Genomic DNA, 18,919 nt, shown 5'->3' with positions numbered 1-18,919 from the left:
AATCTTTTAACCAAATCTTTTAACAAATTCAAGTCACAATGTTTGAAGTCAAAACTACCGATATTTTTTAAGAGTTAAAAGAACTATAAAACCTGTACCTCGTTCATTCAAATCGGTTAAGCGTATCAGAAGAAGAACAATGAAGGGTCGTCAGGCAGCGAGGCGTGCGATCCATTCCGGTTAGCCTAAATATAGCACTTCGGTTAAGAATCGTATGATTCGCATTAGTTTTGATATCTTCCGCTTGCTTCTATGAGAGGAGACGTATTTATTTACCTCCCTTTCTACCAAAATCGATGCAACAGCGAGGAAAAATTATTATTATTCGGTAGTTTTCCCATGGCAAAGTAAACATCATTTTCGTTTTCACAATCAAAACAATATCTCGTTTTTTACTAACACCCTTTCCGGTATAATATAGCCGGTAATCCACCGAGTTTAGTTTCGATATTTCTCCAGACCTCCACGGGGTACCAGGACAAGAAGAATCCACACCCTCCACCACTGTGCTGCAGGGCATTACATCATTTTTAAAGGGATACTGTCACGAGTTTCACTTCAAAAAACTCAAGAGCCTAAAGAAGTGTGGAAACTTATAGATAGTGGCCTAGTTTTGTAAAAAAAATTACTATTATTCTGTGCTGAAGCTATAAACAGGTGATATATATATTGTGGATGCCATCAGGAACTTTAGAACTCAACTTTTTCAAGTTCTGCCCTTGTTACCTGGAAAAACTGCTAAAAACTTTTAACGGCTCCCTACTTCCTCAAAAAAACAATTTACTTTATATATCCATCTTGATGCTCTAGGCGCATTTCGTGTACAAGCGAGAGTACTTCACCAATTTTAGTACTTTTTACTGAAAAGCAGAAAAATCTCCGTGACAGTGTCCCTTTAAACCTGATCAGTTTCGCTTTTGTTGTACTGACCTTATGCTAATTTCCACTGTACAACCGAGCATTTTATTTGCATTAGATGTTCTATCAACCGCTTGCGCCTACGAGAGGAGACTTCATACATAAGAGATATTATTTTTATATTTATTTTCCTCGCTTTTTATCAAGTTCGATGCAATAGCGAGGAAGAGTTCATGCCCCCCCCCCCCTCCCTTCCCGTGCTCGAGTGAGTTCCTTTTCGTAGAATTGAGGTGTTGACACATAATACCGGAATGGAATGGGTTAGGCCCTCATTATAGTCGTTTTGATACTTTAAACGGGTAGAAAAATCTCACTCTGGTATTATGAATTTATCGGTATGAATTTACCTGATTTCCCATGCCCCCCCCCCCCCCCCTCCCAGAAAATGAAAAGAAAAGAAAAAAGAAAATAAATAAACGCGGTGAAACCAGTCGCCTGAGCACGAAAACAGCGGGGTGGTGGACGGTGTAAAAGGAGAAGGTTTTGATCACTGCGTTGCTATGCATTATTTTAATTCAATGACGTCGGGAAAGTCCCTTTATCGTTTCTCAGAAAACGAAAGTAGACATGCACATTTTGCTTTTGTGGCGAATTTTTCTTCGCAAAGACGCAAACCCCTCTTAAGCACTGCAGGAAACCACACAGGCTCAATATCGTAAAACTGCTTTATGACTGGTTCAAGAACTTAAGCTTGAACGGGTGAGTTGAAACGTGTTGGTTTACATTGTTACTTTGCTATGAGTGTATTTTGTTAGAAAATGGAGAACACATGCCGTGATGCGCATATAAGTCAACCAATTATTCATTCGTATATTATTTATATTGTTATTTTAAAATGAAATTGTGTGTTCCTTTCGTTTGAGCGAGGAACTTATCGAAATAAGTATATATTCTGTTTGGTTGAAAGCAATAGTGATCACGATAGCTAAATACATCTCAATTTGAATATTCCACGCATCAAGATCAAACAATAGTAGCTCTTTTTTACTGCGACAGATCTGATCGCAGAGGTAGGGCTTTCGCTTGACGTGATAAGTATATATGTAACGAACAAGAGATGCCAGAAGCCAGCAAAACTGGAAAATAAGGCCAAAACGTTTCGATTTCTTCGCCAGTGTCGGTAAAAGTTAAATATATCTCGCCTTAATCTATCCAGTCAAAATAATGGAATGTATACACACGAAACTCAGACCTCAGAGAGGGTATAACATTTACACATAATTGAACATATTGTAGTAGACACACCACGGGATCCGTGGCATGGAACATACTGTAGTAGACACATTAGAACAGAGGCGCTTTCTTGTATATTTTCCCCGAGCGATTATTTATGCCTTTGTGCAATGAGGGCACATACATTTTCTTCACATCTTCGTGATGGAAATTTAAATTAATGTTCGCTTCTTCACAATGATTGTTTACCTAAATCATTGCATCTTGCACACATGCATGATCACACGTGTAAGACAATCAAAAGAAGCTGAATTTCGAATAAAGTTGTGAGCTAAAGAAGGATAAATAGCTTCAGTTTTTCGTCGTTAGTTAACTTGCCGAAGCTCAATGGTATGAAACGTTGCACGAAAAAAGATCTCGTGTAAATTAAGTTTTACATCTATATTCATTTTTAATAGTGGTATGAAAACAGAGCCATTTACACGACTGTTGATCCAAATCATGGCAAAAAAGTTAAAGCTTCTCCTCTTATTTTGTAAAGTGCACGTGTTGATTATCAATAAATAAATAAAAATGTCCTTTCATGGCAAGGATGTCTAGATAGCTGAATTTCATATAGAGCTAAGCTATAAATGGAAGATAAATGTGGTTAAAATTAAGAAGTTTTTAATTTTAACAAAACATTTAAACATTCCAGGCAGACATGGAAGGAAGACGAAACGATGCTCACAGTTCTCAAGCACAAACAAATAAAAGTAAAACGGAAGGTGCACCGGCTTTCTCAGCTGAAAGGAAAGAAGAGCAAAAAGATCAGCTTTCGACTCTTCTTTTAAGTGCCCGCGAGCTTCTTGTTAGAGATTGCCATTTTAAAACGTATCAGCAAGCTGCAGAAATACTCGAACAAGCACTTGTAAAGGTTCAGGAAGCATCGAACAAAATCCTGGAGGCCGAGGTTTGTGGCGAGCTTGCCAATGTATTTCTTTCTATGAATGATTACGAGAAAGCTCTTTCTTACGGTCAGAAATGCCTTTCCATTTCTAAAGAAGCTGGTCGCAAAGATCTTGAAGCATTGGCTTATGCCTGTGTTGGTAGTGCCTATTCCAAATTAGGAGACTTGAGAAGAGGTCTTGAATTTCATGTGAAGTCCTTAGATGCTAGTTCTACAACTGGAGACCAAAAGCAAAAGTGGAAATCTCTGCACAACCTGGGTGTCGCCTGTGGTGACCTTGGTAACAACGAAAGTGCCATTAAATACTTTGAAGACAGTCTGACCGTTGCTGAGAACCTTGGAGATAAGGCAGCCATCGGTGAGTCTCATGGTGGACTGGGTGGTGTTTTCTATAAGACAAGACGGTATCCAGAGGCCATTGTTCACAGCGAGAAGCACCTAGCGTTGGCCAAAGAAGTCAATGAGAAGAGGAGTCAGGCAAAAGCATGTGGAAATCTTGGGAATGTTTATCTCTCCACGGGAGATTATATAAAGGCTTTTGCCCTTTATCAACAGCAGCTGGCAATCTGCAAAGAGACAGGGGACACGTTTGGCGAGGGAGAGGCATTGGGTTCCCTTGGAAATGTCTATCATTGCCGTGGCGAAACACGGAAAGCGATTGGTCTTTATGAAGACCAGCTGTCTATCGCAAAAACGCTTAAAAATAAGGCAGCGCAAGCGAATGCCATTGGAAGAATTGGAAGAGCGCAATTTTCCTTAGGAGAAAATAGAGAAGCGCAAAAAAATCTTGAAAAACTATTGCAACTATCAAAAGAAATTGGGGATAAAGCCACTGAGGGCTTTGCCTATGGTTTCCTAGGAAACACTCATAGATCTTTAGGCAATTACGAAGAAGCCATACAGATGCAAAACAAGTTCTTGGACATTTCCAAGTCAATTGGTGACAAGGCCGCCGAAGGGCTGGCAAATGCCTACCTGGGAAGCATATACTATTCGCTCGGAAACTTCGAAAGGGCACTAGAGCATCATGAATTTAATCTTGCTATTAACAAGGAACTGGGGAATAGAGGAGGAGAAGGAAGGTCAGTCGAGAAGGTAGGAAACATTTATTTCCAGCTTGGAAATTATAACAAGTCCATTGAATGCTACCAGCAAAGCCTTGACATTGCTCTGGCTATCAGAGATAAGCCACTTGAAGGTGCCTCCTACGCTAATTTGGGAAATGCCTTTCAGGCCCTTGGAATGTATTCAGAGGCTGTGGTAATATACGAGAAAGCCGTACCTTACGCTAAAGCTGTTGGAGACAAGCGAATGGAGGGGCAGATGCTTGGATGTCTAGGAACTGCTTACAACCGCATTGGGAACCACCAAAAAGAGCTCGAATGTCATTTGCAACATCTCTCGCTTTGTGAAGATTTGGAAGAAAAACAGGGAGAAGCAACCGCCTATGGCAATATTGGAATGGTCAACTACCGCATTGGGAATTACAAGCAAGCCATTAAGCATAATGAGAAGCAAATCTCTATTTCAAACTCTATAGGAGAAATAGACGGTGAAATGTCAGGATGCTTAAACCTTGGAAAGGTGTATTTGCAATTGGGAGAGCTGACAAAAGCCATTGAATTTCAGCAAAAGGCTTTGTCTTTTGCGGAAACAATGAGAAGCTTAGACAAGATGGGTTCTTGCCACTTTGACCTTGGCATCTCGTATTCAAAGCTGCAGAAGTTTGAAACGGCTTGCAATCACTTAGAACAATGTACCGACCTGTACGCGGAGGTTAAACGACTTCTCTTTGAAAAGGATACATTCAAGATTTCTTTAAGTGACGTGCAGGCCAGCGCTTACCGTCTCTATACACAATGTCTTCTTCAGCAAGATAAAGATGAAGAAGCATTTCTCGTTACCGAGCGTGCACGTTCCACAGCTCTTGCTGACATGATGGTGGCATCCTACGGCCAACATGACCCAAAGGGCGGGAAAAGAGAACCAATCAGTGAAGAGAAGATGCGTGAGGTCGCTTCACGGTTAGGAGGTCACATCATATACTATGCTCTGTCTGGAAAGGGAAAAGAGAATGTGATATTATGGAGCTTTCAGCCAAATGGTGGCCCCAAGTTCGTGGGTGAAGCAACCGAATGGAAGAATCTGCTAGAGGAAGCACTCGTTGAAATTGGCGTTAATGTTAAGCCTGTAAATTGCGAAGATCGCTCCTTTTTACCGAGAGAAAGTCGACGAAGAGAACAGAACGAAGAAATCGACCAAGAGCCAGAAAACCTGGATGAAAATCTGACGAGCGGCATTTCATCTAAGCGTATCATCCCAACAGATAGACCAAGTGCGCTGGAGAAGCTCTACGACAGATTGTTTTCCTGCGTGCCGCCTGACCAAGCAACCACCGACCTTATTATAGTTCCTGATGCGGAACTCCACAGGGTTCCTTTTGCGGCTCTTCGAAATGAAAGCAACGAAAGTCTGGCAGAGAAACACAGAATAAGAGTGATTCCATCCTTGTCAATAATGAAAGCAATTTTTGAGTGTCCACCTGATTACCACAGTCAGAAGGGAGCTGTAATTGTTGGGGATCCAGACGTTGGCTCTGTGAAACTCAAATCAAGACAAGAACCAAAGTTAATAACAAGGCTGGAGCATGCCAACGAAGAAGCTCGAGAAATTGCCAAGATGATTGGAGTTATACCCCTTGTAGGACAGGAAGCGACAAAAGATCGTTTTCTGGAAGAGCTGGGGAGGGCAGCCTTGGTCCATATTGCAGCCCACGGAAACCACGAAACAGGCGAAATTGCGTTCGCCCCTCCTCCTCAAAAGCGCAAGCCAATCCTTGATGAAGAAGATGTTGTGCTTACAATGGCCGAAGTACAAAACGCTAAAGTGCGAGCCAAACTTGTTGTTCTCAGCTGCTGCCACAGTGCCAGGGGCCACATTCGAGCCGAGGGAGTTATTGGTATCGCTCGAGCATTTTTGGGTGCAGGTGCAAGGTCAGTCCTCGCCTCGCTGTGGGCCATTGATGACAACGCTACCATCGAGTTCATGCGCAGCTTTTACTGGCATTTAAAGCTCGGGAAGAAATCAAGTGAAGCTCTTTACCAGGCCACAGCTGCTTTGAGACGCTCAGAGGAATTCACATCCCCACTTTACTGGGCCCCGTTTGTCCTCATCGGAGATGACGTCACCTTTGATAACTTGGAAGAGATGGGACAAGATAGTTTGTAAGGTACGTGCAATTTTCCATTAGTACTCTGTGTGCACGTCGTAATTGCATGTAGCCCTCTTTTGATGACATTTAATAGTATCTTTTTTAGTAGGAAGGTAGCAATAAGGCTTTTTCTACATGTATACGCCACAACTGACCTCTCGCTGCAGCTTTCTACATTGCTGTTTTAAACACTATAAGAAACCATTTCCAGTGTTTCTATAGTTGTTTTAACCACGATATATATCTAATTCTTGTACCGGTACGTCTTTTGTCTGGCTTCTTTGGTCTGTAGTTTCACTGACATAACTATTATGATTGTGTTTTGACGCTCCATTGCGGAAGCTTTCGGATGTTTACTCGAAAGGATTACAAGTACAAAACATTTTTGTTAACTGCAGAGCTTTTGAACAGTTATGTTTTTTTGTTTGTTTTGCACTCGTCATCTCTAACAAAGTAAATGTCTTTTGTTCCAGGAAAGAGCCGGAGAAAGCTAGATGGAAAGTCCTCGTAAGAAACATTTCCGTACAAAACATGGTAATGTGATTAATTAGTAATCATATGTAGCTTCTACCTTTGAAGGTTGATGAATTATTGAAAAATTTTCGGTTAGAAAATGCAACATATATGATATGATCAGAGAAAAAAGTCTACTAAGTTACAAGTTTTAGTACACGTCATTTTAGGTGATGACGGTCATTGAACGAAGAGAAAGTTCTTAAAGGGACTGTGTCACGGCTGATTAAAGTTTATTTTATTTAGTTTTGCCAAATACTCGCTATGAATCCTAATGTTTGCAAAGGAATTACTTCTGTGGATCTAAATGACAAAACCGTAGCTTCATTGTAACCAACTTTGTCTCCCGGGCGATAAAATTTAAAGTGACAAGCAAACGAGATTAACTTTGGTGGAGTTACTTCGGAGTGAATTTAATTTAGGCATTTATTCCCTTTCGCTTCTTTGGATCCAAGGCTTAACAGTAAGCATTTAGCAGTGCAATGAAAAGGGGTGTTGTTTTTAGTTTTCCAATCAAGACATTGATTATTTTTCCCCACTATGGGGTGGTTTCTACATACGCGCAAAGTTATTAGTTTCTAAAGAAATTGTTGTGCTGTGTCGGCAGGCAAGTGAAACACTTGTTTGATTCTCAACTGGAAGTTGATGCAAGTAAATAAACCGCTGTAGCGAACTTTAAAAAGGTGACGTTTCGAGCATTGGCGGTTCATCTTCGTTTGCTCTGACGAAGGGCCAACGTTCGACCCGTCAGCCTTTCCATTTTTGCTACGGCGGTTTATTTACCTTTGTCAACTTCCAGTTGATAATCAACCAAGTGTTCTATCAATCAATCAATCAATCAATCAATCAATCAATCAATCAATCAGTTATTTGCCCTTTTATGTGTATTACAAGAATTGTCATAAAGTTTAAATATACTGGGCAGGAGTTCTCAGCAAACCCTTGAGGGCTTTACGAGGAGAGCCCCTGTGCAAGTTTACAATTGTAACAAATTAGATATACATGGCTGTGACAGGTAGGTTACAGTATATAGCATATAGTATGTTGATTATTTTATTTTATTTAGTGATACTGACTAAAGTCTTCGTTTGTCTGTTTGAGAAGATGTGTTTTAATCTTTTTCCTGAATAAGCTAGTTGTTTTAATTTCTTTGATTGTTGATGGGAGATTATTCCATACTGATATTCCCTTAAATTTTACTGAGTGTATTTGGTAGTTAGTACGCGCTTGGATTTTGTGAACGTTGGAGGATGATCGTGTGTTGTAAGATAAAGATAAGATAAAAACTTTATTACCGTGTCTGTGTGTTTAGCCCTTATGGACTAATTGGGGACACAATTAAAATACCTAAAATACTATTAATAATGCTAAGCTAAAAATATTTAAAATACTTAACTAAAAACTAAAAAACTGATTGTATTTGTGAATGTCCTTGTTTACTTGAAAAAAATTATGGAAAGATATTGGTAGCATATTATTAAAGTAACGAAACATAAACAAAGCAATGGCCTCATTGTTTATCTCTCTAGGGTTAAAATTGATAATTCTTTAAAAAGAGGACTGGTATGGTCTGTAAAATTTAAAAAAGTTATTATCCTTATAATTTTCTTATGTAATCTTCTTACTGATTGTAATCTTGATGAGTATGTATTTCCCCACGCGGTGTTACCATAACTTAGATATGGATAAATCAATGCATAATATAAACTACGCATAACAACACGAGGTAAATAATGTCTTGCTCTGCATAATATACCAATTGTTTTAGCAATTTTGTTGCAAGTGTGACTTATTTGTTGCTTCCAGTCAGGATTTTCATCTATACGTACTCCTAGAAATCTGGCTGATTCTACCTGCTTAATATCTGAGTCATCCAATCTAATATTGACTTGTTGTTTAAGTTTTTTGTTTATTGATTTGAATATCACTAACTGAGTCTTTTTAATGTTGAGGGATAGTTTGTTAGCTTTTAACCAATTGGAAACGTTCTTAAGTTCTTCATTTACAGTTTTTTTCAATGCCTGAATGTTGCTGTCTGAGCAGAATATGTTTGTATCGTCAGCAAAAAGAATAAATGAGAGTATTTGTGAGCTCCTGTGAATATCATTAATATATAACAGAAAAAGTAGTGGTCGTAAAACAGAACCTTGAGGTACTCCACATAAGATTGTTTGTTTGCGTGATAATACGTTCTTATATTTTACAACCTGACTTCTGTTAGTAAGGTAGTTCTTAAACCATTTAAGAGCGATACCTCTTATACCATAATGCTCTAGTTTTCCAATAAGTATTGAGTGATTTACAGTGTCAAATGCTTTGGATAGATCAAGAAATATTCCAACAGTAAACATATTATTTTCTAACACTTCTGTAATTTTTGTTGTTAGAGTAGTTATTGCCATCTCTGTTGAATGATTTTTGCGAAAGCCATACTGATCGTTATATAATATCCTATGTTTTTCAATAAAGTTGATGATTCGTTTGTACATGAGTTTTTCTAATATTTTTGAGAAACATGGAAGAACAGCTATTGAATGATTTTTGCGAAAGCCATACTGATCGTTATATAATATCCTATGTTTTTCAATAAAGTTGATGATTCGTTTGTACATGGGTTTTTCTAATATTTTTGAAAAACATGGAAGAACAGCTATTGGTCTGTAGTTTGAGAATAACGTTTCATCTTCGCTTTTGTGTATAGGGGTAATTAACGAAACTTTAAGTTGTTGTGGAATTATGCCTGTTGAGAGTGATTTGTTATAAATGATTCTTAATGGGTACTTCAGTAAATGTGCTACCTTGCGTAAAATGTTTGTTTGGTTGTAGGTCATATGCAAAACCGTTTAACCCATCCAATGCCTAGACTGATCAAAAGAGCAATTCACTTACTGTTTGTTTAATTGCAGTCATGAGAACTTGTTGGGGAGGCAGGGTTATGTCACGATTTCCTCCCGCCTTCTCACTATAGATGTCTATTTGGCAATAAACTAATATTGTAAGGAGAGCATCTTTACTTTGTGATTCCGGTAGTAAAGCAGACAATTAATCTTTTCCACTCATTTTTTCTCGTTTATTGAAAAGCCATATGAACGTTTCTTACATTGCATATATAAGGCCTTGTGATTTTTATTACTCGTGAATGTAATGAAACGAGTATGGTTATGGAAAGTGATAGGCAAATTTTCACTCGGTCAGTCGGTCGGTCGATGGGCTGTTAACTTTAATTTATGAATAATAATTTTCCATTAAATTATGGGCTGTTAACTTTAATTTATGATTAATTAATTTTCCTTGTGTTTTTTTTTTTAACTTTTTGTTTTACACTTCTGAGGTTTGAACCGGCGACTCCTAACATCAACTATAATTTTGGAGACCAAACCCCTAACCGCTTGACCACTTGGGCTTACGTATCATTTGGGCTGAAAATTAGCATATAGATTTCTTTGTGTTGTTCCTATCCCGCTGACCGATACCGTAGGTTCAAAGTTTAATGGCTTGTATGTATAAAAGCTTCTTCGAATGGCTCGATTTATAGCTCTTAAGAATTTCACATGACAAATGGAAGAAATAATCTTAGAGAAAATATGAAAATCTTCGAAGCACTAAACTGATATTCCGTGTTTTGATGGAATTTATTAGATTTTCCAGGCACGAACTGTGGACTGCGACTGTATTGGGTATTAAAAGGTTGATTTCAGGACAATTGTATGAATAAAGTCCAATTTTAGCAGTCTCTGAATGTTTTATAGTTCCAAGCGTATTGTACGATAATCGATAGTCATGATACGTAAATAATTTATCGTGAAAAAGCTCGCCAAACTGACGAATTTTGTTGCCTTTTAATAATATACTGTATAGTCCTTGATTTGCATCTCTAATAGATTCATAAAAAAAAGGAGAAAGAAAAGAAAAGACGTCGTATAAAATTGTAAAATAGATTGTCGTAAAAAAAAACTGGACTGTAGGGCCAACGCATTCCCACTACACAACGCGTTAGCAAGCTTGCACTTTATGGTAGAAATTAGTGTTATATAACGAAGGCTTTTGAATGGATTACCCGCGTCCGCTGTAAACACAAGGAACCAACGTGATCATATCTCCCTTCAAACAACTTCTATACTAACATGCCGCTCACAAAAAGACAGAATCATTTCATAGCTCTACACCAATACATTTAGTATTCTCATTCACGAGTGGGCTAACAAAGCGCCTTTGATTTTGACTCGCAAAAATACTACAAGACTCGTAAAAGTATATAGCGTTACTACACTCTGAAATGTCTAATAATATATGGCCGTATAGTTTTCTAACAAGTATTAAGATATTGGTTATAAAAACTAAGAAAATGTAAAAAGATCTTACGAAATCAGAAAGTCCTAAAAGATGTTTTTAAGAATATACAGCATTAGCAGATTTAACATTGTTAAAGAATATTCAGCATTAGTAGATTTAACATTGTTTGGTAAATGTTATTCCATTAATTAATCACAACAAATTTATCACTGTTTGATAAATGTTTCCATAAAAAAAAAACACAACAAATTAGAAACTTGTTTCATCGGATCAAAAATACGATGTACCAGGTAATTTGTATCATGAAAAAGCTAACTGGAGCTAAATTTGTTCCTTAGAGCAGTTTTCAATTGAGTGTTGTAAAACCAAAATCAAAGTAATCACTCTGGCCCATCACAAAGGACACAGACAATCCAGTGAACCAATCAAAACTCGAAGCAATACATGCAGCCGGCACGAAGCGCGGGAAAACGTGCGCGAGCGAGACACGATTGGTTTTGGTTTTACTTATGATTAGCTGCGAAAGTGGCAGGAGTTTTTTAAACCAATCTCTAAGCGTAGCAATGCAAAACCAAAGCAAACGCAAATTACCTTCCACACTCAAGTGAAAACCGCTCTATTCGAATCACAATTTCTTGGTGAGTGTTCTAAAGCTAAGCTGTTGCAATCACAATTAACGTCTTGATGTCTTCATAAGATCGACTTGTATTATTGTTTCAAACCATCTGTGCATTTTAAAATCGGAGAAATAAATACCAGTTGATGGCGACTTCTGGTCTCTGAGACCGGACTGAGCCCGCCGTTTTCGTCTCGAAGTTGTTAAAAAGCTTATACCGTCTTGATGACGTGACAATTTTCGGAGTACTCTCGAGTGTTCAAGCTATTTTTTGATTGAATATTTATAAAAATCCGAAATTTCACGAGTGCTTCTTGGCAAAAACTGCACTTTTTTCCCTAACTCTCTTTTTGTATTTCATTATTCTTTATAGTATATGTTTTACAAGAAGTACAACCAAAGACTTACAATAATATAAGTAACATTACAGTTTTCAGTGGTGGAACCAGACTTTTAACTAAAGGGGGGAGGGGGGGGGGAGGTGCTTTTTTGTGTGTACTCCCAAAAAAGTTTAAGTGGGGTAGTCATTAAAAAAATGTCATACTAAAAAATGGCCCGCGGCCACCTCGTCTAGTTCCGCCACTGATTGTACATGAAATTCTAACATATATAAAAAATAAAAACGGGAGAAGATCTAGACAGGTAAAGTAAATATCAACATTCCCTATCGCAAAACTAAAACTACCGTAATCAACTAAGTGTTGACTAAGTGACTTGTTAATGACTAAGTTTCCTCGACTGCTAACCCTGTAAGCCCAGTCAGGAGAATAAGCTTGTCGATAGAATTTGCATATGGACATTCAATTCTCCTAACTGGTCTCCATACATTTTCTTATAGTATTAGTTGGAAGAATTTGTTTAAAGATCAAATTGCAAAGCAATTTCCCTTTGATGATCATTTTAGTAATTTTCGTGAGCTTTTCTCTTGACTACGTATTGATATTGCGAGGAGAAAATCCAACTGAAGGGAAAAGTGGTTTGAGTTTTTGGCGTACTTAGCTCATTTGTCGCAAATTTGTTCTGCGAAAAGTCGGCACTGTACAAAATCATGACATAAGGCTTCTTTCAGAGCATGATAAGTTGCATATTTTCCTTTAGTTTCTTTCCATAGCATCAACATCTTGAGTGCCTTTGCCGACAACGCCGAGAACTCTTGGACATTCGTTCGCAATCCAGTTAGCACTGATTCACAGTCCAACCTGTCCTTTAGTAGCCGACGCCCTAAACTCTCCCATTTAGCTCCAAGGAGATTAGCCAGCTTCTCCAAATCATCCTTCGATACTTCGCCATCTTTGACTATGAAATATCAAATATAAAATATTCAGAAAGTGTACTCTTATCTTAGCAACGTTACAAGCTGAATGACTCATGCAGTTTTAAAACGTAAAGACTACATAACTTAAGGCATACTCATTGCATATTTTTTAATAATTAAGGAATAGTTGGCATATGATAGAAACATTTAGTATACATTATACGGGCTCAGTCAAACAGTGGATAGCGTTTTTGCCGCGCGCTGATTGGCTACTCAAACGCCGGATATCCTTTGCTATTCACCTCCGAGCAACTCGTGCGCAAAAACTGTACTTGTCGACAGGAATCAACTAGACAAAAATCCACTGACACTGAGGTGAATAGTTATTATTATTAAAAACTAGCAATGGTATATTGCAATTCCTGAGCTTTGATTGGTTAACAGGCAATGGTATATGAGCTCATATACTATTGACCACAAATCTGGTAGCCGTTACGCGTCAACAAAAACAGCTGGGGATCTCAAATATTGCAATTCTTTTGGCGTTTTTAATAAAACAATTATTTCACTCGCGTTTATTGGATATGAGATCGTTATGGCCATCTACCATCTCATATCCAACGCGCGCTCGTGGAATAATTGTTAAGTATACCAAAAGAAAATACTCACCGTTGTCGTCTCGATTAGAAGCGGAGCTCGAGGAAGGCTCCTTGCGTGCTTTCTTTGCAACACCTGAAGTCTCTGCAAGCGTCCCTGGTAAGACAAATGTTTTTTACTTTTCTTTTCAGTTTAGACACGAAAGTTCAACGCAAAAATTTTACAAGAAAATTTGCACAACATCGACAGATCATTGCCAGCCTCTGCAAGTTGTTGTCTGATATTTGGCCAACTTTGACTCAAAATTTCTCAAACCAGGAGAAAGTGTTCTTCACTTTAAAACAAAGGAATTCACCACCGAAATTCGTCAAAAATACTCCGCTGCGCGTCGTAATTTCAACTCTCTTCTCCGCGTTTGGAAAAGTGATGCAGCACTCTTTCCTGTGTTTGAGATATCACATCAATTACAGATAAAGTGTATTCTTATCTACGTAGCAATACAAAATTATATTAGAAAAAAGCACACCTTTGTCGCCCTGACTAGAAGCGGAAGCTAAGGACGATCGGGTGCAGGGTCTCTTTGGAGCGACAGCTGAAGCCCCTGCAATAGAATTAAAAACGTCGTTTATTTTATCAGATTTGACAAGAAAGATCGACACAAAAATTAGCAATTTATTGCGGCTCGTTTCACTGAGGCCGATTCTTTAAACAAACCTATGTTAGACTTTGTTCAGACAAAAAGCAAGGTTTAGTCAACAACTTTTTTAACTACTCGGCCTTCAATTTCTCTATTACTTTAATAATCAAGGAATAATCCCAGGGCATGCAAATCTTTTCATTGGCTCAGCTACCTACAAGATCAACAGACGCTTTGTGTATTCATTCATAACTGTCTTTTACTGCAATAACATAACTTTTTCCTTGGCTATATAAATGCACACGCGATTCACCTTTCATCTGACTCGACGCAGCAGCACTAACTCGAGAAACGTCAGCTTTCCATATTCGTCAAGGCGGGGCTAATTTACTTTTGTAAGTTGAAAATTATGATTAGTAAGGTCAGTAAGCCTTCATGCAGATATTCGGCAAGAAGCACTGAAGAAGAACGAAATTGAGTTTGCAATATATTGGAGATTGTTCGCGTAATACACAATGCCTCTCTCGACAGTTCGGTAATACGGGTCTGTAAACCACCGGTAGGTGAATGCTAAATCTTATCAGTACCACGGGTATTACAACGAGAAACAATAGAGCCGTCATAGTTCAGGACGCCGGTAGACCGCGTTTAGAGATGGTGTGACAAGTGTGACTATATTATACTTTAAACCTGGTTTTAACCACAACTTTCCTAAACGCTGCCTTAAATTTGTTTACATTATCGACCCTCGGTATAATCTCAGAATTAGTTACCTCCATAGTGAGGCCATTCTTCGAAAATCACCGGGTTGTTTAAGATATTAGCAACCACAGAAGCTGCCATGACACTTGCAAAGGTTTTCCAGGCCTCGGTATCATCTTTGGTACCATCTGCATAGTCAGATATTCCTTTAACAACGACCCACTCTGTTTGAAGATCGTGAGCAGCTGTATAAACGCCTTCAACAGAAAAAAAAAAAAATGTTACGATTGATAAGGGTTCCAGAAGAGGAGTTTAAACCCCAGAAGCCTCATATCCCGAAGTTTTGAGCCCAAAAGGTTTCTGGGCCCTTAACAATTTTTTTGTCTTTGTCGTAATATTTTGACGCGGTAGATTGGCAGTTAAACCTTCAATGAACTGGTCAAGCATGTTAGGGGGAAGGCTGGGAGTTACAGCTCTCAGTGAACTGGATGCCTAAGCACGTTACGTTACATTACGATAGCTTACCTTCGCCTTCCATTTCAATAGCAATCGCATCAGGATACTGCTTTAGCAGTCTGTCTCGTTCATTTGTGTCATTTACCAGCTCGGGGCCGCTTAGCATCTTGCCAGGGACTACCTTCCCTCCTTGTTCGCTGTCTTTAACTGGTGGTTTCCAGCCGTCGCCTGCATGGCTTACGAGGTCATTCAGGTTTTTAAACAAGGGAACAATTGAACCACGATGTTGGATGCCGTCTGTCGTAACCTTGACAGGAGCATACGAGATTAACGAGGATGACAACACCACGTCCCCCAGCTTGGCTTTTTTGGCGTTCATTCCACCGCAAAATCCCACGCAGAGGACACCCTTGGGCTTCAAAGTGGTGACGGCGTTTTTCACAGCCATTGCTGACCCGCCAACTCCGGACCCCATGTCGCATTTCATCAGGGCAACTTTTAATTTCTCGTCTTCATCTTCGTCTCCCATTTTACCAATGTACACATGGCCAAGACCTTTCTTGTAGTATCTTGACGGATTTTGTAGGTAGATAAAGCAACTGAGAAACTCGCAGGGTTTGACTGTCAGTAGCAGAAAGTCTACGACACTCTCACTAGGAAGTGATGTGGACTTACTTGGAAGATCGCTCTCTTTCGGAATTTTGATCTCGTCACTGAGCTGGGGTGGACCACTCATTTTGCTTGCTCCCTACGAAAACAATTTAAACAAGCAGTAATTTTTAATATGAAATGACTGATATCAAAAGATTTCGAAATTAGCCTTCTCTCCGAAAATAAGGCACCCAAATCTGAAAAACAACAACAAAAAATAGACTTGCAACAATAAGGACCCCAAATACAAACAAGCCCAAAGACTCATTTTGGTTTTAGTTCTAACAAAACATTACAAGTTCCCATCCGCAAGATAGAAGCCAAGAGAAACTGGGTGGGACATTGAAATGTACTATAAAAACTTAAGCTATTACTGCTCTCGCACGCTTTCAATCTTAAAAAAATAAAAAACAGCACAAATACAATAGAAATACTGCATCCCTTTTCAAACCTTTTTACTTGAATAACGCCTAGGCCTTAACTTGGATGAATCAGCCGAAACGGTGCTTCTGTTTAAAAAAATTGAAACGCTGGGATGGCGGATCGCAAGTGTCAAATGAAAACTAATACATGGCAGTCTATAATTCTCATAGAATTTCCACAAAATACCACATGAATATTCTTCCGAGAATAGTAGATCTTTGTTTAGAGATGTTCTTTGTTTAGAGATGTCCCGGTGAATTTTTCGAGCCTGTTATTCGTGGTGTGACTCGCGGTTCTGTAGCGTGATATAGTTATTGTCGCTTATCGAAGCGACATCCGGTTTCGATTGAGAGAACAATAGGGAAGCAATTTAATCAAAACAGTGAAAACAAAGTACTGACAAGGGAAAAACCCCCTTTCATTTTCGATATGCGTATCTGACCATACTGTGCTATCAGCGGTGATTTATATAAATAAAAATTTTGCATTTAAATTATATCTAAAGAAAAATTAAAACTTTAACAACTATTTTTATCGGTAAAGAAATTTAATATATAATATTGTTGTAGAGTATATGTTATATAGTAATTCACTTATAAATTGCAAAAATATTTTTTTTCTAGCTAGAAAGAGTTAAATGCAAATTTTGCATTAATCAAAACACCGCAGGCTACTTTCGCGAACGATGAACTATTGTGAAGAGACAAAATTAAGTCAACCGATTTAAACTAAAGCTAGCTGTTAGCAAAACTAATGTTGTTGTTTTGCGTGTAATTTGTGTTTCCGTGACACTTGAAGTTTGAAAAAGCCAACAATCTTATTAAAACTCAGAAGTCCGATGTAAAGTCAAAGCTCTCGCCTGAGCGACCACCTTGGGAATTCAAAAAGGTCGTAACTCGACCACACACATGAAGTCTGATCGCTTATACTGATTTAGCCGAGCCTAAAGGTTTCTCGGTTCTCTCTCAAATCAGCCTCTCTTTCTCCAAGCGTTTCCAAGCATTAAACATCTGGAACTTTTAAAATTTAAAACATTTATCACGGTAAATGCAATGAAGTATTTCATACGTTATTTTAATGCTGACTAAGACCGAATTAGAATTGTTCAGTTCTCGCTTACGAGAGATTAGAGTCGAAGCAGACCAGTTAGAAATCGAGTTCGGAAACGATCACTTAAGAGAGCTTTATAATAATTAAAGTACAGAGTTTGAGTGAAAACAAACGGGGTTTCACAGTCAATGGTCGTAACTATAAAAGGACCTAAAGCTGTTCGCTTACGAGTGTGAGCGTAAGGAGAGCTTCAACTGTATGTCTGATTATAATTTTAGTTCATGTATTAATTTGTAGAAGCGTAAGAAGTTCAACTGAATCGGTTATAAAGATACACAAACATGAATTACCTCGTGCCCTGTAGCTTTGAGCTTTTGATGAACGCAGTTAAACTGAAATGGCTTCTTCGAGTTGGGTGAATGACTAGTCCATTAAATTTTTAATCGACTTCCGCGTCTAGCGTGACGTATCACTGCGGTTAAAACCCCTGGCGTCTGGCGATTCAATATCCCCATCTGACTTCCGGTCACGAATACGCACATCAATTAGTGTGTCATTCTCGGAAAAGATTGCAATGTTGATTCTGATAGAAAAAGTAGTAAGCTGGATATTTCTTTAAATAACATGCATGTGTCGCTTGATCTTAGTACCGATTATGAAGCCTCCATCTCTACAGCTATCGCCATTGTTTTTATGGAAATGTGTCAGCCGTAATTTCGAAATGTAAATGCGTACGAAAAAAAATTGTTTGCAGGGCCTAAAAAGACAAAATAAATTGCATGCAAACACAATATGTATATAAAAAAATAGTTTGCATTTCAAAAAAGAAATGTTTGCAAGGGTGCATAAATTAAAAAAAAGTTTGCAGAGGAAAATCTTTCACCCCAACCCCCCCCCCCCCCCCGTCCCTAAAGTCTTATCAGCCATATTCTAACATGAACATTCATCGTGTTTAATTGAAACTACCTTTTTCTTCAGGGCTGTTTTATTAGCCTTTCATCTGACCACAAGTACTGCAAGGATGTATTTGTACACACGCGCACACCGTTTATGAAACGTCATACCACTAGTAATCATCTTCACCTGTTACAGTTTTGTAGTTACGGCAAGGAGAAGCGATTGAAACAGACAGAAATGATATAAAACAAACAGTTTAATGTACATGTATTTGCCCACTATTCTGGTTTGTAAAAAGCTCCCTTTAGAATGCCGGTGTTTCTGTTGATAACAGCCCTTATTCCTCTATTCCGTGGTTCATTTCAAGAAAAGTTTTTCGTACAGCGGAGCTCAGTTGTGGAACAACTTACCTAGAGACTTAAGACAAGCATCTTCACTGGCCGATTTCAAATCTAAATAAAGTCGGCACAGTTTAAAGTAATATCTAAATTTTAAGTAAATTTTAGACACGGCCTCCATGAAAAGCAGACTTTTCTTTTTTTTTGTTATTTGAATTTGGCCATCCCAATAAAATGTTT

General features: G+C 38.4%; 2 protein-coding genes across 2 annotated transcripts; one reads left to right on the top strand and one right to left on the bottom strand.

The window, feature by feature from the left end:
* Positions 1-1,478: 1,478 nt before the first annotated feature.
* Positions 1,479-9,636, top strand: LOC144639214 (uncharacterized). The gene is made up of 3 exons (XM_078498489.1): positions 1,479-1,617; positions 2,789-6,269; positions 6,725-9,636. The coding sequence occupies exon 2, from the start codon at positions 2,795-2,797 to the stop codon at positions 6,266-6,268; it is 3,474 nt and encodes a 1,157-aa protein (XP_078354615.1). The 5' UTR covers positions 1,479-1,617; positions 2,789-2,794; the 3' UTR covers position 6,269; positions 6,725-9,636.
* Positions 9,637-10,914: 1,278 nt separating this feature from the next.
* LOC144639215 (uncharacterized) lies at positions 10,915-17,931 on the bottom strand. The gene is made up of 6 exons (XM_078498490.1): positions 17,795-17,931; positions 15,390-16,068; positions 14,936-15,121; positions 14,052-14,126; positions 13,598-13,681; positions 10,915-12,969 (listed from the first exon to the last, which is right to left on the bottom strand). The coding sequence occupies exons 2-6, from the start codon at positions 16,054-16,056 to the stop codon at positions 12,674-12,676; spliced, it is 1,308 nt and encodes a 435-aa protein (XP_078354616.1). The 5' UTR covers positions 16,057-16,068; positions 17,795-17,931; the 3' UTR covers positions 10,915-12,673.
* Positions 17,932-18,919: the final 988 nt, after the last annotated feature.

This window comes from Oculina patagonica, chromosome 14, assembly GCF_052425735.1.
Source record: "Oculina patagonica isolate OP01 chromosome 14, crgOcupat, whole genome shotgun sequence".
NCBI classification, from domain to species: Eukaryota; Metazoa; Cnidaria; class Anthozoa; order Scleractinia; family Oculinidae; genus Oculina; species Oculina patagonica.
The sequence above is the reverse complement of the archived record's forward strand: the minus strand, read 5'-3'. Positions and strand labels throughout refer to the sequence as shown.

What these genes read in the sequence shown, in the direction of transcription:
- LOC144639214 (XM_078498489.1), top strand. Translation starts at nt 2,795, where the DNA reads ATGGAAGGAAGACGAAACGATGCTCACAGTTCTCAAGCACAAACAAAT.
- LOC144639215 (XM_078498490.1), bottom strand. Translation starts at nt 16,056, where the DNA reads ATGAGTGGTCCACCCCAGCTCAGTGACGAGATCAAAATTCCGAAAGAG. An exon ending in TATTGAAATGGAAGGCGAAG is followed by an intron (nt 15,122 to 15,389) that starts GTAAGCTATCGT and finishes TTTCTGTTGAAG; the next exon opens with GCGTTTATACAGCTGCTCAC. An exon ending in AGAATGGCCTCACTATGGAG is followed by an intron (nt 14,127 to 14,935) that starts GTAACTAATTCT and finishes ATTCTATTGCAG; the next exon opens with GGGCTTCAGCTGTCGCTCCA.